The 27823-nt window shown below is 37.8% G+C and overlaps 1 protein-coding gene, 1 long non-coding RNA gene and 1 pseudogene across 2 annotated transcripts; 1 reads left to right on the top strand and 2 right to left on the bottom strand.

Moving 5' to 3' along the window:
- Positions 1-119: 119 nt before the first annotated feature.
- LOC131174122 (uncharacterized) lies at positions 120-2185 on the bottom strand (annotated as a pseudogene).
- An 8228-nt stretch (positions 2186-10413) lies between these two features.
- LOC110655590 (plasmodesmata-located protein 2) lies at positions 10414-12454 on the top strand. Its single transcript, XM_021811973.2, has 3 exons — positions 10414-11528; positions 11839-11952; positions 12065-12454. The coding sequence occupies exons 1-3, from the start codon at positions 10763-10765 to the stop codon at positions 12070-12072; spliced, it is 888 nt and encodes a 295-aa protein (XP_021667665.1). The 5' UTR covers positions 10414-10762; the 3' UTR covers positions 12073-12454.
- A 3531-nt stretch (positions 12455-15985) lies between these two features.
- LOC131173907 (uncharacterized) lies at positions 15986-16906 on the bottom strand. Its single transcript, XR_009144212.1, has 3 exons — positions 16758-16906; positions 16498-16655; positions 15986-16049 (listed from the first exon to the last, which is right to left on the bottom strand). It is a non-coding gene; the product is annotated as an uncharacterized LOC131173907 (long non-coding RNA).
- Positions 16907-27823: the final 10917 nt, after the last annotated feature.

Raw genomic sequence — 27823 nt, 5'->3', positions numbered from 1 at the left:
AATGGATGTGAGTCGAGCTACAAAGCATACAGCATGAACTCCTAAAATGTGCTTTCTTTAGTCTAGAATCATGTCTTGGGAAATCTAGATTTAGGTTTCTATTTAAGAGTCTCAGGCAGGAAGAATGTGGTATATAATACTGCAAGAATGATATTACAGGATTCAAGAGTTCTCACAACTCTTATTGAGATCATATGCAAACAAGAGGTTGCGAGCACTACATTGATGAATAAACCAAGATGACCAAAAAGGATGTATAGCATTAGGTAAGTTGCACTACAGCAGGCAATGCTTCAATAATGTTAACAATTCAAATAAGAAGATGACAATTATGATGATGAAGTAATGATCAAAAGAAGAAATGCAGTAAAATTGCTTTAAGCACTATATAATCCAGGCATTATTTTGAGGAAGGGGACAGTTATGAATGGTTAGATTACCTAAACATTTTTTTTAATTCAAACTCTGGTTGATGGGCCAGGCATAAGTTCCCAAATGTTTCACAAGGTCCACTAGTTCCATTTACCCTATTTCAAGGAAACCAAGAAATTAAAATGATTACATGAAGGGAAAATATCAAGAAGTTTTTTTTCCCATCAACTGGGGAAAATCTAAACAACAACACTTGACAAAGCAACTTGCAGGTCTCAATCCAAGCACAAAGCAAAGTTGCCTCCACCATCAATGTGCTAATAAGTCATTCATGCACATGTAATAATATCGGTTGTCACCTATTTAAGTCAGTCAGTCAGAAGACCAGTTTAGAAATATGAGCAAAATGATCTTTTTAGGGTTTATTAGCTGTTGGAGGCATAGGCATTGGTAAAATTGTACAGAAATCAGATATTTCCACCATTCATCACAAAGAAACAATTCGTACGTTCACCAGACCCTCGAGCTCAAATAATAGTATCCTCATTACCATTGGGTGGTTCCAAATTACCATTCATACCTACCCAAATGTGAATGGAATTGACATTTAGGAAATGGAGCCCGTCTCATTTCTCAATAAATATATGTGTTTTGAACTTGTTTGATGTCCAAGAAGATAATGAATAAACATAAATGCTTACCAGTTGGTCTAAAGGGCCTTGGTTCACCAGATATAGTTGTAAATGCAAATGACTGGTTTGTCCCTTATCATTGGAATCAGAAAAAAGGTAAGGATATTCCATAAACATTTTAAACAGAAAAAGAAAAAAAAAAAAAAAAAGGAAGAGAAAACACACCAATCATGTAAATAATAATAATAATAATAATAATAATAATAATAATAATAAACTTGGGTGTAGGTTTCAATGGACATTCTAGCAGACCACCAAATACAGCACCTTGTCTATCACCATCAATCTGAAAATTTCATAACACAATCTGAACTGTATAAGAAACAAAAAAAAAAAAAAATGATGAAACTCTTAACGGGAATTGTAATGGTAATTCATGAGACCATGAATATTGGCATACCGGCAAACAGGGACCAGAAAGATCTGCACTCTTGCGAATAAGTGTCCAAAGTGATATGCCATGCTTTAATGTACTGCCCTTCATTTGAAAGAATCGACATTGAATCAACATCTAAATGCGAGAAGAGAAGTTAAGCTGGGCCGCAGGCTATAGGTTTATTAGCAAAACTTACCTAAATAACAAAACCCATTGGCATCCCTTCACTATGTTAGGAAGGGATGAATGCAAGAACTCATATAGTTCTGAGGAAATAAAAGACGACTCATTCACGAGATGGGGTACTGAGCTCCGTGGAGAATGCTGCTCTCGTGCTTCCTCAAATACATCACTATCACTAGTACTCTTAGTTTTAGATGAATTCTTTATTTTTTTAGATAGATTTAGTTATATTTACTAGTTTATTTATCTCTAAAATATTACTCTATTTAATTTAGATATTTAAATATATTTTTTGTTTAGACTAAAATTCTTTAATTTATTCCTAGATTTAAAGTTCTATAAATGTCCATTATACTTTTATTATGTATAAGTTTTCATAATTATTTCGAAGAATTTTTCTTCTTAATAAAACTAGTTTACTTTATTTTATTTAGATTAAGTCTTGTATTTATTTTAAGATCTTGCATTAGATTTTATTTAATTTCAAGGGTTTGATTGTGCGTCGATCCATTTTCATGCTATACGCTGCGTCAGATGGTATTAGTAGGGATTTCACTCTCATTACGATGGCTAATACTGGTGGTGATGGTAGCAATCAACCTTGTGATGGTGATCAGGGGTTACCAGCTGTTTGGAGAGTAATCGAAGAGCATTAAAATTCTATAACAGAAATTATGCAACAATTGCAAGAGATTCGCCGCTTATTGGGAGTTCGTAATGTTGAGAAAAGAATCATAAATTGAATCAAGTCGGAGGAGTTAACCACGATAGCATCAATTATGATTTTGTTCTCTTTATTTCTAAAAGAATATTTGTTACTGATGGTGAATATAGGAGAAGTTGTGTTCAAGACTTGTATACTTTAATAGAAACAAAAAATGTGGATGTGGAAGCAAATCTTATTAAGACATCAAAAAATGTTGAAGATTTGGAGTAAAAACAAAGAGATCAAACTGCATCAAAAAACCAACTCAAATTTAAAGACTCTAAATTTAAAAGATTTGAAATTGAAGAATCTGAAACTTTGATTTTATTTCCTTTCACTATGGTGAATAATGAAGAATTTGAAAAAAGTGTCTTAGGGAATGAAGAATGACAAATCATGGAAATTCAATGGAACTTGAAGAACAATCAACAATGGAGGAACCAATGGAGATTAAAAATATATCTAACCCTTTAACTCCAATTATATTGGTTAATTTTTGTGACACCCCTTACCCGTCTATAGTGTAGCCGAGCAAGATATGCCACTCAGTGTGCCGGAGCACCAATTCATATTTCAATTACAATTTATCCCTTTTAATTCATTTATTTATAATTTTTGATAAATCTGAATTTTTCTGCAATTTTTATAGAAAATCCGGCAGAGTGCCGGCTATAAATTGGAAAAACAGTTCTTCTGGACCTGTTTTAAAGACACTTCCAATATAATTTCCAAATCCAGAACTCCATTATACACACATCTCAACTCAATCTCAAAATCTCAATACTATTTTCAGAATTTTTTTCTGTTCACATCCTCACTTGAAACACATTCATAAATATTTCTCAACATTTCATTTTTTTCAACATAATATATAGAAAATTTCAATAACATGAAATTTCATATCTTTACATTATCACATAAGTTCAAAAGTTTGTAATTACAATCAAAACTAATACAAAATGCAAAATACAAAATGCCACCCATAGTCCTAATATCCTACCAAGTGCACTGCAGATGTGAGGTGACTCTGGACTCAGTATGCAGCTCTGAAAGTTCACCCGGTCTGATGTCTGCTGGGCTCCCCAGCTATGTCTCTAGTACCTGCGCGTGGCAAAAGCGACACGCTAAACAATTCTGCTTAGTGGTGAAAATATAAAATAAAATAAAATAAAATAACTAAAATAATATAAATATATAGAATGTATGTTTACATTTTTTGTAGACTTAATTCCTAGTATTTATTGCAGTATAATTTGATTAAAAATTTGTAAGATTCATTATCATCGCCCGAGTAACCCATACTAGTCGACTGGACTGGATAAACGGGTAAACTGGCACTGAGTACTAAGTACCTCGGACCATCACACCATCGGTCACATTGTGTCTCCCGGTATGCAACAGAACAGGTAATAAGCTGTAATAATTATCAGGGATAAAACCCGAGTATAATAACTCAAATAACATAGCTAAAGGCTATTATGTCACAGAATGGCATGGGAGGCTATGAAACACAGAATGGTATAAAGCTATATGCAGTACTGCTAACAGAACCCTATTGGCATGCCAACCTATCTAAATCAATCTTGTTAGATATACTAGGGCATATTACACTTTTAAATTTCACAATTCTTGAAATTCAAGTTTTAGTGTTACTATTCAATTCATTAGTCAACAAAATGTTGACTTTTATAAGGACAATAGGTACATTGGTTTTAATACTCCCAACATACCACATTTTGCATTCTAAAATTGTTGGTGTTGGTTGCCAATATCTTTTCTAAGCTTAATGTTAATTGTTCAAAATTTTTAGTTTTTAAGCTTTGTTTTTACTGTTCCATTAGTCATTTTTGCAGTTGGAATTTGGCAAAATGATCAACATGAAAGTTATTTCTTATTTTGTCTAGTTATATTTCCTTTTTTGAATCACTCCATTTGGAGTTTTGTAGCTCAAATTATGGCTCAAAAACCACAATTGGCCGGATTACAAATTTTTCAGATTTTCTGGACTGACCACATCTATAGTAATTTGAGTAGTGACTGTAGGTCATTTTTTGAATATGTTATGGTCATAATTTGAGTTAAGTTTCTTCATGAAAGTTGTAGGTCTATATCTCAGCTTATTTCTGGTAAAATTTCATGTCAATTGGACCTTTCTACACTGAGTTATGGCCAAATGACTAAATACTGTTCATTTAGTCATTTTGCCCAGGCAGAATACAGGTCACCCGGATTAGGGCAATCTTTAGGTCAACTTGGTTTGGTTTTCTGGGCATAGTTTCTTCACCAAAGTTGTGCCATTATATGTCTAGTTTCATGTTCAATTAGCCTTGCACCAATTACACCTCTATAATTCTAGTTATTACTGCCCAAACCTACTAGACTCATGCCCAGTCTTGTAGGTCACCAAGGGCAGCCACACCAAACTCAATTCTCACTACACAAACCACTTCGTTTTTGATTCACACACAGCCAAATGGTCAATAATTGATCATTAAAACCTACTTTCATCATCACATGATCAAAGTCTCATTTTCATCCCAAACCCTAACTTGTCTCAACAATGCATTATAACTTACATTTCATTACTCCACTTAAGAGATTCATATTAAGGGCAGCCATACTACTATTTTAGTTCCATAAAAATCATCACAATCTTACCCTCACCAAGGCTGCCGAAATTATGGGATGGAAATACACATGGTATTTAATAAATTTCTTTGTAATTTGCACTTAATCATAGTCCTTTAACATGAATTTAAAGAGAAATTCAAGGTTAGGTCACAAACCTCTAATGGAGTGAAATTCTCAACTTACTAGGGTTCTTCTTTTTCTTTTCTTTTTGCTCCAAAAAGACTCACCAAGATGTAAGAATAATTTTTTGTGCTGGGAATATAGGGTTTAGTTGGGTAAAAGCTATGAAAATCAAGCTTTAAAAAGCTTGATCATGGTGGCCATGGAGGGAGTGTGTGATGGCAAGGAAGAAGGGTAGAGAGAGTTCTGATTTTTTTTCTTCATTTTTCTGCCCATTTAGTCTTTTTAAATAAACTTATGTCATGTGCCAACATTGAATTGAGTGGGAGAATTTTAATGACATCATTATGATGTCGAAATTCTATTTTCTTTAATTTTCTATTCTTTTCTTGTCTATTTAATTTTAATCAAATTTTTAACAACATTTATTCATATTTTATGTCATATAAATTGTTTATTTAACTGGATAAGTTGGCCAAAAATCATCTCTGAAGACGAAATGACCAAAATGCCCTCCGTTTGGCTTAACTAGCTAAAATTGTGTGTACCGATAGAAAAATTTTTCTAAGCATTTTCTTGGCATTCTAATGCCATAAGAATCTCAATGACCATTCTCTGGAGTCCCAAAAATTATTTTATAATTTTTTTCCTGGGTCTAGGGTTGTTAACGGCCTTCACCGTCACTTCCCCTTCAGGTTACTCATCACTGGAATTTCGGCTCGTTTAACCTTATGTATTTGGTTTCTAAAATTTTTCCTTGCTTTTTATGAGCATTATTTAGTTTCTTTATAACTTCCCACTCTAGTCTATTTATAATTTCAAACATTCTAACTGCCCGGACCGACATTGGTCACCGGAACAGTAGACTATACGGACTAGCTAAAGTGAGGATGTTACAACTTTATTTGTCCGAATGTTCTTATGGGTACAAGGGACAATATGAAATTGCTCATTCAATTTTGTTCAAGTTAACTTTATTGATATCATTCAAGAAGGAGACATGGTGTGATCTTCCAATAGAATTTTTTATTTTTCAATACTTTAAAATTCGATGTCCAATTTTCTCAAAACTGTGGGTGAATGACATGGTGCACAAATTAATATCAGACCATAAGACTTTTGTTTTCCTATTTTCACAAGGACTTATAGTTTTAGATAAATTCTGTAATTTCTTAGATAAGTTTTATTTATATTTACTAGTTTATTTATCTCTAAAACATTACTTCTATTTAATTTAAGTTTTTAAATATGTTTTCTATTTAAATTAAAACTCTTTAATTCATTCCTACTTATATTAGGATTTAAAATTTTATAAATACTCATTATATTTTTATTATGTACAAGTTTTCAGAATTATTTCAATGAAATTTTCTTCTTAATAAAGCTAGTTTGCTTTAGTTTATCTTAGAATTTAGATTAAATCTTGTGTTTATCTTAAGATATTGTGTAGAGTAGAAAAGGATCGACACGCGATCAAATCCAAGATTTTAAGATAAATGCAAGACTTAATCCAAAGTCTAAAATAAAATAAAGTAAATCAGCTTTATTAAGAAGAAAATTCCATTAAAATAAATTTGAAAACTTGTACATAATGAAAATATAATGGGTATTTACAGAATTCTAAATCTTAATATAAGTAGGAATGAATTAAAGAGTTTAAGTCTAAATACAAAACATATTTAAAGACCTAAATTAAATAGAAGTAATATTTTATAGATAAATAAACTAGTAAATAAAAATAAAACCTACCTAAGAAAATAAAGAATTCATCTAAAATTAAAAGTTCTTGTGAAAATAGAAAAATAAAAGTCTTTTGGTCTGATATTGATTTGTGCACTGCGTCATTCACTCACACTTTCGAAAAAATTCGACATTTAATTTTAAAGTGTTGAAGAATAAAAAACTTCATTGGAATATCACACCATGTCTCATTCTTGAATGATATTAATAAAGTTGACTTGAACAAAATTGAATTGAGCAATTTCATAATGTCCCTTGCATCCATAAAAATATCTGGACAAATAAAATCAACAAAGATAGTTGGAGTTAAAGGGTTAGATAAATTTTTAATCTCTATTGATTCCTCAATTATTGATTATTCTTCAAGTTCCATTGAAATCTCCATGGTTTATTACTCTTCATTCCGTCAGACACTTTCTTCAAACTCTTCGTCATTCACCATAGCGAAAGGAAATAAAATCAAAGTTTCAGATTCTTCAATTTCAAATCCTTTAAATTTAGGGTCTTTAACTTTGAGCTATTTTTCTCTAAATCTTCAACATCCTTTTATGTCTTAATAAGATTTGCTTCCATCTCCACATTCTTTGTTTCTATTAAAGTACACAAGTCTTGAACACTACTTCTCCTATATTCACCATTAGTAACAAGTATTCTTTTAGAAATAAAGAGAACAACATCATAATTGATGCTACCATAGTTAACTCCTCTGACTTGATTTAATTTATGATTCTTTTCTTAACATTACGAACTCCCAATAAGCGGCAAATCTCTTACAATTGTCGTATAATTGTTGTTATAGAATTTTGATGCTTTTCGATTGCTCTCCAAACAGCTGGTAACCCCTAATCACCATCATGAGATTGATGGTCACCATTACCACTAGTATTGGCCATCGTAATGAAAGTGAAATCCCTACTCTAATACCACCTGACGCAGTGTGTAGCGTAAAGAGAACAAAACTCCAAATAACAACAAAGGTTTAATCTAAAACTTCAAGAAGAAACTTTATTAAAATAAGAATAAGTTACAAAAAAACTTTATAAAAATAAGCAAATAAACTTTATTAAAAATTATAAAAATAAATAAAATTACAAAATCTGAATATAATGAGAGGTATTTATAGGGTTTGGGAATCCTAAACTAATCAGAATATGATAACTATTATTTAGAAGTTTTAGATAAACATAAATATAATAGAAAATCTAGATATAATAAGAAAATAACTAATTCTAATTATAATTCATAAATATTTCTATTAAAATAACAAAAAATAAATTTTGCGGATCACTTCTCCCAGAGGTACTGTCTTCATTGCTGTCATGGCTTTTATCTGTTTTTTTTTTTTTCACAAAAACTTTAATGCTTTCTTTACTGTCTTCACAAAAATTTTGTAAGTTTTCATCCTCGGATGCTATGTTGCTTTCATGATATCTAACTGAGTGTTCGTCTTGCTGGTTTAAACCTTTACCACCTAATCTCTTCAGTGGTTGAATTGGCTTTAACTCGTGGTGGTGCTTGTTTAATCCAGACCCACCAAGTATGGCGAAGGGACAGTGAAGGGAAAATATGCATATTCTCTCTTTTTTTTCTTTTTTTTTAGAAAATTTAACAATAGATAGTATTAGTGATCACATTCACATTGGCATTCTACTTCCCTATCTTTGGACAATACTTTGATTGGTCGTTGGCTCTGTCTCTCTTCCTTTCTTCCTATTTTTCAATAAGGAACGAAAAAACATTAATTAATTGATATAATTTATAAAATAAAAAAAATTAAATAATTAATTTCGTTAAGCTCAAATGACAAATTTCCTTAAAACCTTTTGTGCTAAGTTGAATTAATTTCAAATTTAGTTTTTCGGTTCAATTATTTCTGATTTTTTTTTCAGTTAAACTCAAATGACTTTAATATTTGGCTAAAAATTAAAATAATTATATTTTTAAAATTTTAAAAGATATAAAATATTTTGAAATTTTTTTAAAAAATACACTTTAAATTAAAATTTTAAAATTTAAAATATAAAACTAATTAAAAACTCTGGAATCCCTATATTCTTTAGAAAGGAGGGGGGTAAAGAAGTTAGAATTATTGTGATTTGAGGGAACCATAACATTACAAAGAAAATGAGATTTCATTCATTTCTAAAAGACATATTACGATCATGTGCTTAACCCATTTATATAAGGTTCTATGCCCAGTGTTCATTGTTCAAAGCAGGCCCAAAAAAAGATCCTCCTTTAATGGAGAGAACAAAACCATAATTAACACAAATGGCAGGAAAATGTGAAGATGAAACTATTCCTTCATTTGGATTTTTTTTTTATATATATTTATCGTATTTAGCAATAAGTATTAATTATTTTCTTTTAATTTTTTTTGTTAAATATAATAAAAATATACATAGAAGAAATAATTAGGTGAGATAAAGGATAATTCAATCAATTACTAATATGTTTTTATAAAACTCATTCATTATTATTTTGTAAAATTCAAATATAACAAATAAAAATAAACGAAGGAAATATAATATAAGTAATGTTGCTTGAGATTCTTGGGTAAATGATTGATTTCATTGTAGCCTGTAACAAGCAAAAATGTGAGGTTGGTGATCTAAACAACATCATTCCTATACTCAAATTAGTAAATGCTTAAGAATGAGAAAGTAAATATTTAATAGAAAATTAAAAGAATTAAATTATGTACCTTAACAGGTGTTATGAGTCATATTCATATGATTCTTATTCATATCTAACTATTTCCTTACCTATATTACGAAGACGCTACTAGGAACATTTTCAGGAGAAATATAACGCATCTCATCAATATGTATCTAATTTTTAAGATAATTCTTTTCATTTGAACACGTTACCTTATTTGAACACCATGTATTTTATTCGAATATTCTTACATCTTATCTAAATATCTTATTTTTTATTAAAACACCTTGTATTTTATTCGAATATATTGTGTTTAGTTTAAACACTTTGCATATGATTTGAATACTTTGTGTTTGATAATGAGAGTTTAAAATCAATTTAAATCTATAAAATCTAAATTCTTTAAGAATTAGCCTGAATTTTAGAGCGTGCTATATCAATAGGGAGAAGAGGCAGGGAAATTGTACTATTGTGATTATTAGTTGTCTTTGATAATTTAATATTTGGAATTGTATTTATAGTTGAAGTGAGAATTCTTGCTTATTCTTCAGCATAGATAATTACCAATACGAATGTGCCAGCTATAAAAGATTCAAGATTTTATCACGTGGCTTCCCTCAACTTTATAAATTCTTGAGTGGCTGCCAACCTCCATGTTCTTTAATACATCACCTGTCTCTTGGACCTCAAGATCTAAATTCTCAACCGCGATGAAAGTAAAATTAAAAATTCCCTATTTTTTTTGCCCTTTCCAAGTTCAAACGCTAGTTTAGTTGTACTAGGCTTCTAGTCAAACTTCAAACCCTTGCCTCCCACACATAACCAGATTGCTTTACATTCATATCCTCCAGGTCCAGAGAATATTTCTTTTTTGCTTTCGAAAATTTTTTATTTAAACCAACTTCGTTCTCATTCTCTTAAAATATTTTAAAAAATTATACTTACCATTTCAATAAAAATGACTTTTTTACTTCTCCATTATCAGTTCGCCAATTGGATTTTGTACTTGCTATGGAGAGAGCAAAAAGATATACGCCTCCCCTCCTGCCTATCTCTCAAACTCTGCACATCTACAGAGGTAGGCCATCCAGAGAAAAAGTAAATCTCAAAACCACAAAAGCCAGAGCCAATACCCAAAACAAACTTTTTTTTGAGCAAATCAAGGCACTCCAATCCAACCCTTCAAGGTTTCCCAGTTTTATCAAAAACCCACTCCTCAAATCCTTCAAGCAACTTTCATAACTGTCATGATTTGATCTATCAACATTCAACACCTACACACAGATGGGTTTTCGCTCAAAACCCTTTTCCCTCCTCCTCTGTCTCTCTCTTCTTCTCTTTACCAATCTAGCTCAATCTGCCACTGATTATAATACTTTGGTGTATAAGGGCTGTGCAAAACAGGCTTTTCAAGATCCAACTGGTGTATACTCACAAGCCCTCTCCGCTCTCTTTGGTTCTTTAGTTTCCCAGTCAACTAAAACCAAGTTCTTTAAAACCACCACTGGGACGGGCCAAACCACAATCACTGGTCTCTTTCAATGTAGAGGAGACCTTAGTGTTGGTGACTGCTACAAGTGTGTCAGTGGACTGCCTGTGTTGACTGACAAACTCTGTGGCAAAACCATAGCTGCAAGAGTCCAGCTTTATGGATGCTACATTTTGTATGAGGTTGCTGGGTTTACTCAAGTTTCTGGTATGGAAATGTTGTTCAAGACTTGTGGAGCTACAAATATAGCAGGAAGTGGGTTTGAAGAGAGAAGGGATACTGCGTTTTCAGTGATGGAAAATGGTGTGGTTAGTGGTCATGGGTTCTATACTACCAGCTATCAATCTGTGTATGTTTTGGGTCAATGTGAAGGTGATGTGGGGGATTCAGATTGTGGTGAATGCGTGAAAAATGCTGCGCAGAGAGCTCAGGTTGAATGTGGGAACGCTATTTCAGGGCAAATCTATTTGCAGAAGTGTTTTATTAGTTACAGTTATTATCCAAATGGGGTCCCAAGGAGATCATCATCGGCATCTTCATCATCTTCTTCATCTTCATCAGGTAAAGTAAAAGATTTCCTCCTTTTTTTTTTTTTAATTGAATCTAGAACTGAAAGAAAAGTTCTCAGATTTTTATTCATTTGTTTATAATTTTGTATGGTGAGGCGTGTTGGGTGGTTGAGTTCTTTTCCTAATCGGTATCTATTTCACTTTAGAAGAGGTCTTATAAATCTGTGAGCCTCTCTCAATAGAGATTAATTGGCTTGATTTTATTTTGTGTGAAGAAAGATTAGTAGTTTTTCAATGTTTTTGAATATGATTTAATTAACCTAACCTATTTAGACAATATGGAATGAATTTGGTGGATGTAGGGACAGGGCAAAATCCAGGAAAGACAGTAGCTATTATATTAGGAGGTGCTGCTGGAGTGGGGTTCTTGGTTATATGCTTGTTGTTTGCAAGAGGTTTGATGAAGAAACATGATGGTAAGCATTTACTACATGAGATTGAATCTTATCCTCCTTTTCACTGTTCATTATCTTTTTTTTTTTTTTTTTTTCCCTACTGCTGAAATGGTTGGACTGTTATTTTGTGCAGATTTTTGAGAGCAAGAGATGGATCTTAAAAGAGGCGAACATCCCTTTTTTGAGGTTGGATTCTTCCAACATTCCCATTTTTTTTCTAAAGTAAAAGTTGGGTTCAAATTTTTGGTGGAGAAATATAGGTAGGGATGGTAAATGTGGGGTCTTTATTACATTCTGATGGGAGAGTTTATTGGGAAGGCAAGCAAATTAGGGAATTAATTGTGTATTTTTTTTTTACAAAGGTGAAAAGGATGTTAAAATGAATGTTTGCCATTGGATGGATTACAGAGAAGGGTTGAAATGAAGTAATGAATGGGTTTTGGCCTTTTTTTTCTCTATGGCCATGTCCATGTGGATGTTTGTCTCTTTTTTCCAGTTATCCAGGCTTAAGCTTCTCTATTTCCTCACTACTCTATGCTTTTCAGAAAGTTGTAACCTCTTCTTTTGAAAAGCAGTGATGTCTCTCTCCACGCAAAAGCACAGTTAATAAATAACAAAATTTTCTATTTTCTTGCTGGGATTTAGTACGATACTTGAGCATAATCCTCACTTGAGTATGCATTTAGGTGGGTAATTCTTCTTGACGCGGGGACTTGGCTTGGGTGGGATATTTGGAAGAAACAGTAGCCAACTAGCTAGGCGTAGATTAACAGCATTTCTTGGCCATGGCTGAGTTTTGCTGTGGATGGGTCTGAGTGCACAAGCTCCTAGACCCCACAACGCGTCTTATCCCCAAGCTTCAAGAAGGGGCTTGGAGGAGAAGCTGCTATTTAAGGCTAGAGAGTTTGGTGGATGAAAATACTTTACCAACTCTTTGTAATATTGTATATCATTAAAATCCTGTATGAACACTTGAAAGCGGTAACTGATTAAACCATTTATAGCTTGTTAAAAAAATTCATGTCAGGTTGATTCTCATGAAAGATTCAATGATTGATCGGCCCCTGCTACTCGATCTTGTGCGTTGCAAAAGACTGGACAGCTACATGCAATTATCATTCATAAGCACTGATGAGATTGCAATTTCCCCTCTATCGGCTATGCCTTGTGCTATATTCATTTTTCATTTGACATATGAAGCTGCTGCTATTGCTTCTTAAAAAAAAAAAAAAAAGTTAAAATCTTGTGATCAGAGGGGTAGATCAATGTTGAGAGAAAATGAACAAATTGTCCTCAATTAGATTTATTTAATCATTAAAGCTTTTTGAAGTCTGAGCACTAAGAAGTTGACAGTGGGGGTTCTGAAAATAGGGTAAAAAAGCTTAAAAGCAAGCAGACATTGGAGAATTGAAGGATCATCTTCATCTCATCAATGAAGTAAACAAAGACAAAGCTTAGTCACTTATAGTTGTCTTAGTTGAATTGAAAAGAAAACATTCTAAAGTATAGCTGTACTACCTTGAAAAGCTCACATTCTAAAACATTGTATCAGGTCAACTTCAACATGGGCCATGTTTCATTTTTTCCAATTCCACTTTTACTAACTTTCAATTTATAATCATAACCAGGATGTGGCTATTTTGTTCTAAATAATAGTTTACTCATTCCAAAAATAAAAAAAAAAAAAAATCTTTCTAATATAAATCCATATAAAATTACAAAATTATCATTAATTTAAAGAAAAACAGAACAAAATAATAGTGTGAAGACTTGAAGAATCACAGCTGGGTATGAGAGGCGACAGTTGTAGAAAGTTATCATAAACAGAATCCAATGATTGGTCGAGCTTCTATGGCATGGCAACTTGGATGATAAAGCATCCAATATTCAGTTGACACCACATCCGTAAAGATGAGTTGTTGCCAGATCACAACTCTAAACGTAAATAAACTTCACAGCAGTAGTAAATAACAAAACACGAACATTATTGCATTTTAGAATACCAATCCAAAGGCAAACTCTTTTATTTCACAAACATTCCAGATCCGGTAGGATGATTTCCAGGTGCTGTGATGGGGAATGAACAAGATTGAAGAGTTATAAACTCCATATCTGGTAGATTGAAGAAAGAAAATGCACTATTGGCATCATTTTGCAACCTCAGCAATCTTTAGTTGACAGTACTGAATTCAATCGCATCCTAGAAGAAATATTCCAGCTCCAACAGTATAGATTTGAAATGATAGCTTTTAGTATAATTCTGCCAGGATTCAAGAATCCAAGAGAGGGTTGAGTGCAACACCAATAAAGAACAGCACTATTCCAGATTTCTCTTGTTTGCGAATATGAAAGGGAACAATTTACCTAGATATTTGAAGTCAGGTTTCCTCTATTTTTTTTCTTATTTCTTGGAAGCCTTGCTGCTGGCAGGCTACATATAAAACTATCACTTTCAAGTACACCTGCAATAATTTTGAGGAGAGACTCGAACACCTTAAAGATCATATTCAGTACATGTACCATTACTCCGCAATAATTAATTTTATTTCTGATTAAGAAGAAAAATTGCAACTCCAAAGACATCTATTGTCACGACTCAACCTATGGGCCGGACCGGCACTAGGACCTGGGCCAACCTAAAGCCCCCGAGGCCCGTAGTAAGCCTAATTGTTCATTTACCCAATTCTAAGGCCCATTTGGGCCCAATTTCAAGAAGCCAAACGGACAGAGTCCGACCATAAAATGGACTTTCCAACGGGGAGTTTTCGACTCACCCGACCTGTAAACACCATAAATACTCAATTGGGGAGCTTAGCTCACCCTCCACATACTCATCAGCATAAAAATAAATGGAAGCTCAGCTCACTCATCCAATCCATCAAACATGCATAGAATATTAAGTTTACAGGTCCAAAATAATAATTTAGTTTACAGACCCAAATTAAATAAACATTTCTAACACATGCGGAAATTCTAAGATTTAACAAGTTTATACAAACATTAGTAATCGACCTGCGAGGGAGAAATCAGGTTAACCTTGTCACGACCCAACCTATGGTGGGACCAAGCTAGGACTGGGCCACCTAAAGCCCCGAGGCGTAGTAAGCCTTAACTATTCATTAACCCAACTCTAAGGCCCATTTGGGCCCAATTTCAAGAAAACAAACGGACAGAGTCCGGCCATAAAATGGACTTTCCAACGGGAGTTTTGACTCACCCACTGTAAACACAATAAATACTCAATTTGGGAGCTCAGCTCACCCTCCACATACTCATCAACATAAAATAAATGGGAGCTCAGCTCCCTCATCCAATCCATCAACATGCATAACATATTTAAGTTTACAGGTCCAACATGATAAAAATATTACAGACCAAATTCAAATAAATACTGCTAACACATGCGGAAATTCTAGGAGTAATTAAAATTACACAATATTGATAAACAACTGCGAGGTAGAAAAGCGAGTTAACCTGCAACAAAATATCCTCCTGTGGCTGTAAAAATTTTTGAACAGGTGAGCGTTCGACTCAGAGAGTAAAATATCAATCTTAACTATAATCTCTATAACTATCTCAAACTAATGCAACTTTGTAGAGTGAAATGCAACATCAACACCATATTCACATCATAGCATCAAAAGGTAATTTGGAGCACTCACACACCCTGTAACATCATTCATAGTATATGGGAGCCGATCCCTATCTGACTCTCTTAAATCCAATCTGTGCCAAGAACTCATTTCGGACTTCCACTTAAATACCAAATCGGGGTCCCAAATAAGAACTCAAGCCGTGTCTACCCGAAGGACCGGGTCCCAGAAGAACTCAAGCGTGTCTACCCGTCCTATCCATAGTCCACACCACATCACACGCACGCCAACGCACGCACACCGCCTCCAAATTACGCAACACCATTCATGGCACTTTAATGATTATGAATGCAACATAAATCGTGCCTAGAGTTTAACTACATAAATATATGCATATAAGTGATGCATGGGCATGCTGAACATATAATAATATCGAAATTATAATTAAAATTAATATTTTACTCACAGACTTGACGACAAATCACTGTGGTGGCTGGGCGGAGGAAGAAGGCTGTCCCGGCTCACCTGACAATTACATTACATCTATTTAATAAATTTGACTCAATACAATTCAAGAAAAAGACCAATTACGTCCTAAGTCGTGCCGAAAATCCGGCAGAGTCTCCCCTATACCTAGGACCTACCCAAGCTGCAAAAGGGCTAAAAACGCACTTCTATATTCACAATCCATACATCAACAGTTCAATCATATCACACAGCCCCTCCTGGGCCCATCAAATCAATCATCCATCACAATGCGCAAAATTTCAATTTAGTCCTTATTATTGATCATTTTTGCAAAAACTGCCCAAACAAGCTCTAAAAATTATAAAACTTTGGCCCACGGTCCTTAGCAATATTACTAAGCTATTGCAAAAAGAATCGTAATTTTCTAAGCTACCACGAATATTTTATGGATTTTTAATCCTATTTAAGCACTAGAAAATTACGTAAAAACAAGGTTCGGGTTTACCTTTGCCGATTCCGACTTCGGGAACGCGCTCGGGACGTCTGACAATGGGGGGCTAGCCAAAACCTCGGTCCAATTCGGAGACTTTTCCGGTAACGGGTCTGTCTGGCCCGAAATTTGCAGACCCGGTCAACTGTCGAATTTCCGCGAAATGAGAATACCTACACGAAGCCCATAACACGGGGGTTAGTACATAAATTTTTCAGAATTTTCTAAGCTCATTTAATGCTCGAAAATACACTGCGAATTTCCGTGGGACCCACCGAAAAACGTTGTCGGAAAATTTTGAAATTAATATCCCGCGAAGCCCTCGTCGAGTGGAGCGTGCTGGTAGCCTCGGTTTTCTCGTGGGATTCACGGTTTTCGAGAAATCTAGCCCAAAAGTCTAATTGTGAGAATATCTTCCCGAGCAAAAATCTTAATATCAGCTAGATGGATTTCGGCGTTCTTGGTGTTTATGGAAAGTTCTCGAGTAGATGATTTTGGACACAAGACCGGTCCAATCGGTGGCGGATCGGCCGGATTTGGCCGAGAAATCTGAGCGGCAGCGCAGGGAGAGGAGGAGAGAGAAAAGAAAGAGAAAAAAGAGAGACGCGCGCGGGAGAAGAAAAAGGAAAGGGGGCCGGTTCGATTCGACCGGTCCGATCCGGTCCGGTTCGATTCGGTCGGTTCGATTCGAAATACAAAATTTTGAATTTTTACTCTGCCTCGGGACCGAAAACGAGGTCCAAAAATTCCGAAAAAATTCCATAAAACTCAGAAAAATACGTAGACTCCAAATATATTTTTAGTTTTGCCACGTGGTCTTTAAATAAATTTTTAAAAATCATCAAAGTTTATATTTTCGGAAAATCGAACCCGATTTTTAAAATCCGAAAAATCTCAAAAAAATTCCTAAAATTTAAATAAAATTTAAATATCAAAAATACTCATAATTAATAAAATTTTGGGGTGTTACATTCTTCCCCCCTTACAGAAAATTCGTCCTCGAATTTTTTTACACAAGGCAGAATAAAATACATGATTATACATTGAACAAATACGGGTACTTGCTATGCATGTCCCGTTCTGACTCCCAGGTGCACTCTTCCACTGACTGACTCCTCCACAAAACCTTAACCATAGGGATCTGTTTAGATCTCAGCTGTCTCACTTGGTAGTCCACTATGGCTACAGGCTGCTCCTCAAATGTCAAGTTCTCTTTTAGCTCTATCACATCCGGCTGCAGTACGTGAGAAGGATCGGGAATGTATTTCCTGAGCATGGAGATGTGAAACACGGGATGAACGTGAGAGAGGTTGGGTGGTAGTTCCAACCGGTAGGCAACTGCTCCAACTCTATCAGTAACCTCAAAAGGTCCGATATACCGAGGTGCCAACTTGCCCTTCTTTCCAAATCTCATGACTCCCTTCATTGGAGAAACCTTTAGGAATACATAGTCGCCCACTGCAAACTCCACATCCCTCCGTCTGGGCATAACTCTTCGCTCATCGAAAAGTCGCCTCGATCGTTCCTCGATTAAATGAACTACTTCTGTAGTGTACTGCAATATCTCTAGATCATGCACCTTCGCTTACCCCATTTCTGTCCAACACAGAGGAGACCTACACTTTCTTCCATATAGTGCCTCATAGGGTGCCATCCCTATCTTTGGAGTGATAATCGTTGTTGTAGGCAAACTCCACCAAAGCTAGTGCTCATCCCATTGACCTCCAAAATCCAAGACACTCATGCGAAGCATGTCTTTAATGTTTGGATTGTCCTTTCTGACTGTCAGTCTGCGAGGTGGAAGGTCAGATCAAGTTCAATTGTGTGCCAAGTGCCTCCTGCAACTTTCTCCAAAACCGAGAAGTGATCGGGGCCCTCTATCGGATATTATGGGCGGAATTCCATGCAATCACTATTTCTCGAATGTAGAGCCGCATCTTGTACCCACGAGTATGTAGTCTTCTGAGTAAGAAGTGACCTGAATTGGTCAAGCGGTCTAAAATTACCCATATCTAATCATATCATCGAGTGGTAAGAGTCAACCCAGTCACAAAATCCATAGTGATCATTTCCCACTTCCATTACGGGATAGGGAGCTCTTGCGGCTTCACGACGGTCTGGTGTTCAAACTTCACCTTCTGACAAGTCAAGCACTTGGACACAAAGTCTGCTATGTCTCTCTTCATGCCATTCCACCAATAGCTATCTTTCACATCATGGTACATCTTGGTGGAACCTGGGTGGATACTGTACAGTGTGTAGTGTGCCTCTTGCATGATTTCATTCCTGAGATTGTCCACATCGGGCACACATATTCTAGAACCTTGCACTAGGGCGCCATCATTGGCAAATCCAAACTCACCACCATCACCCTGCTGTACTCTTTCTATGATCTTCATCAATTGTTGGTCTCTGTGCTGGGAAACTCTAACTCTGTCCCTCAAGTCTGGCCTCACTGAAAAGTGAGCCAACAATACCCCCTCATCTGACAGATCTAGGATTAAACCTTGATCCATCAATTCATGTACCTCCCGAATCAACGGTCTCTTCTCTACCGAAATGTGCGCCAAACTGCCAGAAGATTTTCTGCTCAAGGCATCTGCCACAACATTGGCCTTTCCAGGGTGGTACTGGATGGTGCAATCATAGTCCTTCAGAAGCTCCATCCATCTCCTCTGTCTCAAGTTCAAGTCCCTCTGTTGGAAGATGTACTTTAAACTCTTGTGGTCGGTGTATATCTCGCACACTTCGCCATACAGGTAGTGTCTCCAGATTTTCAGTGCAAAGACTACAGCCGCCATTTCCAAATCATGGGTGGGGTAGTTCTGCTCATGCCTCTTCAGCTGCCTTGAAGCATAAGCCACTACCTTTCCATTCTGCATCAAAACACACCCTAGGCCAACTCTGGAGGCGTCACAATACACGGTGTATCCTTCACCACTCATAGGTAGTGTCAACACAGGGGCAGTGGTTAGACACTCCTTGAGCCTCTGGAAACTCACCTCACAGTCATCTGTCCAAATGAATGGAACATTCTTCCTGGTCAACTTAGTTAGGGGAGCCGCTATCCTGGAGAAATCTTGTACAAAACGCCTGTAGTAGCCAGCTAAACCCAGAAAACTTCGCACCTCAGTGACTGTTGTAGGCCTAAGCCAATCGATTCTGACTTCAATTTTCTTGGGATCCACTTGAATGCCATCACTGGAAACCACGTGTCCCAAGAATGAGATGCTTTCTAGCCAAAATTCACATTTTGAAAATTTGGCGTATAGCTGGTGCTCCCTCAAGGTTTGCAACACCATCCTCAAGTGCCACACGTGTTCTTCCTCGGTCCGAGAGTATACCAGAATGTCATCTATGAATACGATGACAAAACGGTCCAAAAATGGCTTGAACACCCTGTTCATCAAGTCCATGAAGGCTGCTGGTGCATTAGTGAGTCCAAAAGACATCACTAAGAACTCATAATGACCATATCTTGTCCTGAAAGCCGTTTTGGACACGTCCTCATTCCTGATTCTCAATTGATGGTAGCCTGACCGCAGGTCTATCTTGGAAAAGAATCTAGCTCCTTGGAGCTGATCAAACAGATCATCGATCCGAGGAAGTGGATACTTGTTCTTCACGATACCTTGTTCAAATTGCGTAGTCAATACACAACCTCAATGACCCATCCTTCTTTCTCACAAATAGAACAGGAGCACCCCAGGGTGAAGTGCTAGGACGTATGAAACCCTTGTCCAAAAGCTCCTGTAGTTGCTCCTTCAGCTCTTTCAATTCTGCTGGTGCCATCCTGTAAGGTGGCATGGATATGGGGTTTGTACCCGAAATAACATCAATGCAGAACTCTATTCCCCTTTCTGGTGGCAACCCTGGAAGCTCCTCTGGGAAGACATCCATAAATTCTCTGACAACAGGAACATTTTCCATGCTGACACCTTCTACAAATGTATCTCTCACCAATGCCAAATACCCTTGGCATCCACGCCTCAACATTTTTCTAGCACTAATTGCTGACACCAAATTATATGGAGCCACGCTCCTGTCACCATCAAAACTAAACTCTTCCACACCAGGTATGTGGAAATACACCTTTTTGTTCCTGCAGTCTAAGGTGGCATAATGAGCTGCCAACCACCCATCCCGAGATTACATCGAAATCCATTACTGGTAGAGGAACCAAGTCTGCTGGGAGGATCTTTCCATCCACTACCACTGGGCTACCCGGAAATACCATGTCTACTTCTATGTTGTCACTAAGTGGGGTAGCTACTGACAAAGGGCACTCTAAAGTTGTAGGGTTTCTACCTAACCTCATGGCAAACACAGGGGAGACAAATGAGTGCGTAGCACCCGGATCTATCAAAACACGAGCCTCATAAGAATGTACTGGAAGAATACCTGCCACAACTGCATTTGAAGCTTGAGCATCCTGGTGGGTCAGGGTGAAAACTCGAGCTTGTCCCCTACCCTGAGTGGCAGAACCCTGATACTGACTTCTACCTCCTGATCTGCCTCCAAATCCACGTCCCCCTTGTCCTCGGCCCTGTTGGCCACTGAACTGACTGCCTGCCATGTTGGAAGCACCCGGATACAATTGTCGAGGAACATTTGCAACAGAACCCTGTGACCCCATCTGTGGCTCACTGAAAACGGGGCAGTCTCTAGCAAAGTGGCCCGGTTGGCCACACCTGAAGCATACTCCTGACCCCATCAAACAAGGTCCTGAATGTCCTCTTCCACACTGTGCACACGGTGCCAAAGAGGATCCTGAACTGTTACCACTGCTGGATCCGTACCCTGGTCTGAACCCTCGGGATTTGTGTCTAAAACCACTCCTCTTATTTCTGCTTCTTCCTCTGTAAGTAGTTTGGCCACCACTATCCATAGTACCCATGTGGGGAACACCTGAAGAACCCTCTGCTCTGTTTTTCTTTGCTCTTCCGCTGTCATCCACAGCATAGCTAACCTCAATCTGTCTGGCTCGATCCACCACCACATCAAAAGACTGATCAGACATCATGGCCAGGTTCGCATACCTCCTGTCAAGCCCCTTTAGGAATCTTTTCACCTTCATCTTTTCTGTAGCTACTGCTGCAGGGGCATATCTGCTCAATTCGTAAATTGCAGAGCATATTCATCTACAGACCTGCCATTCTGTCTTAAGGCCTCAAAGGCCCACTGTTTCTGATCTCTGAAGCTTTCTGGCACAAACCGATTGATGAAAAGTTCCACAAACTGAGCCCATGTCAAACCCTCCATCCGGGGTAACACGTAGTCATTCATCCATTGCCTAGGCATGGGCCCCATGACGTGCTGCATACACTCTATCAATCTTCTATCACCAATCAGATTCTGCCGCTGCAGGAATCCAAAACCGATATCGTCGTCGACACATCATAAGTACCTGGCACCAACTTCTTGAAGTTTATGATCTGTTTGTAAGATTCCTCTCTTGGTGCGGTGGATCTGTTGTGGAGGATGGACCATATCGAGCCATCATGTCGATGGTTCTCTGCACCACTAGAGTAGCCGCCATGGGGTCCATGGGACCTGTGCCATAAAGGACTGTCAGATCGGGTTGGCTGCTCCTCTACTTGAGCAGCTCTAGGCCTCCTACCCCGCCTCCTCGGGGCAGGCGCCTCATCCTGTGCCGACACTTCGTCGGGCACATCTGGTTCTGGTGCAGTGGCAGCTCTCCTGCTTCTACGCATTTTCCTGAAATTCAGCAGCATTAGCCCACAAAATTCAAAACTGCACATTATACAGCTCTATAGACTCATATTTATACATAACATATGGAGGTAAACTAGAAGCAAAGATGACAATGCAAGACGAATGTGGACCTTATATTTCCGCATGTGACTCCTATTAGACTCTTCCCAACACTTTAGACAACATTCCCTAAGAATCTGGAGCCTAAGCTCTGATACCACATTTGTCACGACCCAACCTATGGGCCGGACCGGCACTAGGACCTGGGCCAGCCTAAAGCCCCCGAGGCCCGTAGTAAGCCTTAACTATTCATTAACCCAACTCTAAGGCCCATTTGGGCCCAATTTCAAGAAAACAAACGGACAGAGTCCTTCCATAAAATGGACTTTCCAACGGGAGTTTTGACTCACCCGACTGTAAACACAATAAATACTCAATTTGGGAGCTCACCACCCTCCACATACTCATCAACATAAAATAAATGGGAGCTCACTCCTCATCCAATCCATCAACATGCATAACATATTTAAGTTTACAGGTCCAACATGATAAAAATATTACAGACCAAATTCAAATAAATACTGCTAACACATGCGGAAATTCTAGGAGTAATTAAAATTACACAATATTGATAAACAACCTGCGAGGTAGAAAAGCAGGTTAACCCAGAACAAAATATCCTCCTGTGGCCTGTAAAAATTTTTGAACAGGAGTGAGCGTTCGACTCAGAGAGTAAAATATCAATCTTAACTATAATCTCTATAACTATCTGAAACTAATGCAACTGTAGAGTGAAATGCAACATCAACACCATATTCACATCATAGCATCAAAAGGTAATTTGGAGCACTCACACACCACCTGTAACATCATTCATAGTATATGAGCCGATCCCCTATACACTCTCTTAAATCCAACTGTGCCACAAGAACTCAGCTCGGACTTCCACTTAAATACCAAATCGGGGTCCCAGCGAAGAACTCAAGCCGTGTCTACCCCGAAGGACCGGGTCCCAGCGAAGAACTCAAGCCGTGTCTACCCGTCCTATCCATAGTCCACACCACATCACACGCACGCCAACGCACGCACACTGCTCCAAATTACCGCAACACCATTCATGGCACTTTAACAGTTATGAATGCAACATAAATCGTGCCTAGAGTTTAACTACATAAATATATGCATATAAGTGATGCATGGGCATGCTGAACATATAATAATATCGAAATTATAATTAAAATTAATATTTTACTCACAGACTTGACGACAAATCACTGTGGTGGCTGGGCGGAGGAAGAAGGCTGTCCCGGCTCACCTGACAATTACATTACATCTATTTAATAAATTTGACTCAATACAATTCAAGAAAAAGACCAATTACGTCCTAAGTCGTGCTGAAAATCCGGCAGAGTCTCCCCTATACCTAGGACCTACCCAACCTGCAAAAGGGCTAAAAACGCACTTCTATATTCACAATCCATACATCAACAGTTCAATCATATCACACAGCCCCTCCTGGGCCCATCAAATCAATCATCCATCACAATGCGCAAAATTTCAATTTAGTCCTTATTATTGATCATTTTTGCAAAAACTGCCCAAACAAGCTCTAAAAATTATAAAACTTTGGCCCACGGTCCTTAGCAATATTACTAAGCTATTGCAAAAAGAATCGTAATTTTCTAAGCTACCACGAATATTTTATGGATTTTTAATCCTATTTAAGCACTAGAAAATTACGTAAAAACAAGGTTCGGGTTTACCTTTGCCGATTCCGACTTCGAACGCGCCGACGCTCGACAATGGGGCTAGCCAAAACCTCGGTCCAATTCGAGACTTTTCCAGAACGGTCCGTTCGCCCGAAATTTGCACCGGTCAATCGCCGAATTTCCGCGAAATGAGAATACCTACACGAAGCCCATAACACGGGGGTTAGTACATAAATTTTTCAGAATTTTCTAAGCTCATTTAATGCTCGAAAATACACTGCGAATTTCCGTGGGACCCACCGAAAAACGTTGTCGGAAAATTTTGAAATTAATATCCCGCGAAGCCCTCGTCGAGTGGAGCGTGCTGGTAGCCTCGGTTTTCTCGTGGGATTCACGGTTTTCGAGAAATCTAGCCCAAAAGTCGAAATGGGCGAAAATCTTCCCGAGCAAAAATCGGACAATCCGCTCGATGGATTTCGGCGTTCTTGGTGTCTATGGAAAGCTCTCGCCGAGTAGATGATTTTGGACACAAGACCCGGTCCAATCGGTGGCCGGATCGGCCGGATTTGGCCGGAGAAACTGGAGCGACGCGCGCGCGCAGGGGAGAGGAGGAGAGAGAAAAGAAAGAGAAAAGAGAGAGACGCGCGCGGGAGAAGAAAAAGGAAAGGGGGCCGGTTCGATTCGACCGGTCCGATCCGGTCCGATTCGATTCGGCCGGTTCGATTCGAAATACAAAATTTTGAATTTTTATCACGCCTGGACCAAAACGAGGTCCAAAAATTCCGAAAAAATTCCATAAAACTCAGAAAAATACGTAGACTCCAAATATATTTTTAGTTTTGCCACGTGGTCTTTAAATAAATTTTTAAAAATCATCAAAGTTTATATTTTCGGAAAATCGAACCCGATTTTTAAAATCCGAAAAATCTCAAAAAAATTCCTAAAATTTAAATAAAATTTAAATATCAAAAATACTCATAATTAATAAAATTTTGGGGTGTTACAAACCTCAAAAAATATCCTCCTGTGGCCTGGAAAAATTTTGAACAGAAGTGAGCGTTCGACTCAGAGAGTAAAATATCAATTTTAACCATAATCTCTATAACTATCTAAAACTAATGCACCCTGTAGAGTGAAATGCAACATCAACAACATTTTCACATCATAACATCAAAAAGGTAATTTGGAGCACTCACGCACCCTGTAACATCAATCATAATATATGGGAGCTGATCCCCTATACAGCTCTCTTAAATCCAACCTGGTGCCAGCGAAGAACTCAGCTCGGACTTCCACTTAATAACCAAATCGGGTCCCAGAAGAACTCAAGCCGTGTCTACCCAAGGACCGGTCCAACAAGATCTCAAGCCGTGTCTACCCGTCCTATCCATAGTCCACACCACATCACACGCACGCCAACGCACGCACACTGCTCCAAATTACCACAACAACATCCATGGCACGCTAATAGTTATGAATGCAACATAAATCGTGCCTAGAGTTTAACTACATAAATATATGCATATAAGTGATGCATGGGCATACTTGAACATATAATAATATCGAAATTACAATTAAAATTAATATTTTACTCACAGACTTGACGATGGTCACTGAGGCGGAGGAAGAAGGTCAGCTCACGACAATTTTATTACAATCATTTAATAAATTTGACTCAATACAAACAAAGAAAAGACCAAATACGTCATAAGTCGTGCCGAAAATCCGGCAGAGTCTCCCCTATACCTAGGACCTACCCAACCTGCAAAATGGCTCAAAACACACTTCTATATTCACAATCCATATGTCCACAACTCAATCACATCACACAGCCCCTCCTGGGCCCACCAAATCAATCATCCATCACAACATGTAAAATTTCAATTTAATCCCTATAATTGACCATTTTTGCAAAAACTGCCCAAATAAGCTCTAAAAATTCTAAAACTTTGCCCCGCGGTCCTTACCAATATTACTAGGCTATTGCAAAAAGAATCATAATTTTCTAAGCTATCACGAATATTTTATGGATTTTTAATCCTATTTAAGCACTAGAAAATTACGAAAAAGTAAGGTTCGGGTTTACCTTTGCCGATTCCGACTTTGGGGACGCGCTCGGGACGTCTGACAATGGGGGGATAGCCAAAACCTCGATCCAATTCGGAGACTTTTTCAGTAACGGGTCTGTTTGGTCGGAAATTCACAGACCCGGACAACTGTCGAATTTCCGCGAATTGAGGATACCTACACGAAGCCCATAACACAGGGGTTAGTACATAAATTTTTCAGAATTTTCTAAGCTCATTTAATGCTCGGAAAAACACTGGGAAGTTCCGTGAGACCCACCGAAAAACGGTGTCGAAAAATTTTGAAATTTATATCCCCGCGAAGCTCTCGACGTGTGGAGCGCTCTGGTACTCTCGGTTTTCTCGTGGGATTCACGGTTTTCGAGAAATCTAGCCTAAAAGTCGAAATGGGCTAAAAACTTCCCGAGCAAAAATTGGACAAACCGCTCAATGGATTTCGGCGTTCTTGGTGTCTATGGAAAGCTCTCGCCGAGTAGATGATTTTAGACACAAGACCTGGTCCAATTGGTGGCCGAATCGGCCGGATTTTGGCCGGGGAAGCCGAAAAGCCGCGCGCGTGAGGGAGGGAGTTCGCGCCCGTTTTCCGACCGTTTGGGGCGGCGGGCCGGGAGGCCGAGGCGGCGTAGGGCCTACTGGGTGGCAGGGGAGGTGGCCGGCGAGGCGGAGGAGAGAGAAAAGAGAGAGAGAAGGGAGAGAGGTCGACGCGCGCGAGGAAGGGAAGAAGAAAAAGAAAAAGGCCGGTCTGATTCGATCGGTCCGATCCGGTCCGGTTCGATTCGGTCGGTCCGATTCAAGATACAAAATTTTGAATTTTTACTCTGCCTCGGGACCGAAAATGAGGTCCAAAAATTCCGAAAAAATTCCAGAAAACTCAGAAAAATACGTAGACTCCAAATATATTTTTAGTTTTGCCACGTGGTCTTTAAATTAATTTTTAAAAATCATCAAATTTTATATTTTCGGAAAATCGAACCCGATTTTTAAAATTCGAAAAATCTAAAAAAAATTCCTAAAATTTAAATAAAATTAAAATACCAAAAATGCTCATAAAATTTAAAATTTTGGGGTGTTACATCTATAGTCTGCTGGCAGGCTATATATGATTTTTTTTTCTCACAATGAACCAGTTGCTAGATTTAGACACCAAAACTTACCCACGCATCCTCTACGCTCAAGCCATAAAATCTCTTCACATTCACAGTTCACACTAATATTCGGGCAGTGTTGAGTGATTCATGGCAATGATGTGGTTGCGGGATTGGACAGGAATGTGATTATAGGGGCTTGCAGTAGATGCAAGGAATAGGATGGTTTTTGATGAGTTGTCGCCTGAATTGAAAATGGTGGGGTGGAATGCTATGATGGCTGTTTATGCTCAACAGGGGGATAAGATAAGGGATCTGTGCTTGGCTTCTACAGTGTAATGCCGGCTAAAGGGCTTGTACTTGATGAGTTCACTTTTTTGGCTAGCTTAACGGCGTCTGGAATGCTGCTTTGTTTTTTGAGAGTGAACAGTGGCTTCCAAGGATGAGAGCGGAGTACGACCTCGAACCTTGTTTGGAGCATTATACATGCTTGGTGTTGGTGGGTGCAATGGGGCCAGCAGGGCGATTAGAGTAAGCAGAGCAGATTGCAATGACAATGCCATTTGAGCCAGATGCTGCAGTCTGGCGAACATTGTTGGCATCTTGTGCATATCATGGTGAAACTAACGAAAGATAAGAGGACGAAGAAGAAAGAAGAGAAGAGTTGGATTGAAGTGAAAGGTAAGGTTCATGCTCAGAATAGGAGGCGTGAAAGAACAGCAGAAATTTATTCCAGCGTAGCTGA

The sequence above is a fragment of the Hevea brasiliensis genome, chromosome 15 (assembly GCF_030052815.1).
Source record: "Hevea brasiliensis isolate MT/VB/25A 57/8 chromosome 15, ASM3005281v1, whole genome shotgun sequence".
Lineage (NCBI taxonomy): Eukaryota > Viridiplantae > Streptophyta > Magnoliopsida > Malpighiales > Euphorbiaceae > Hevea > Hevea brasiliensis.
Note: the sequence above shows the minus strand (reverse complement) of the source record. Positions and strands in the feature narration are given on the sequence as shown.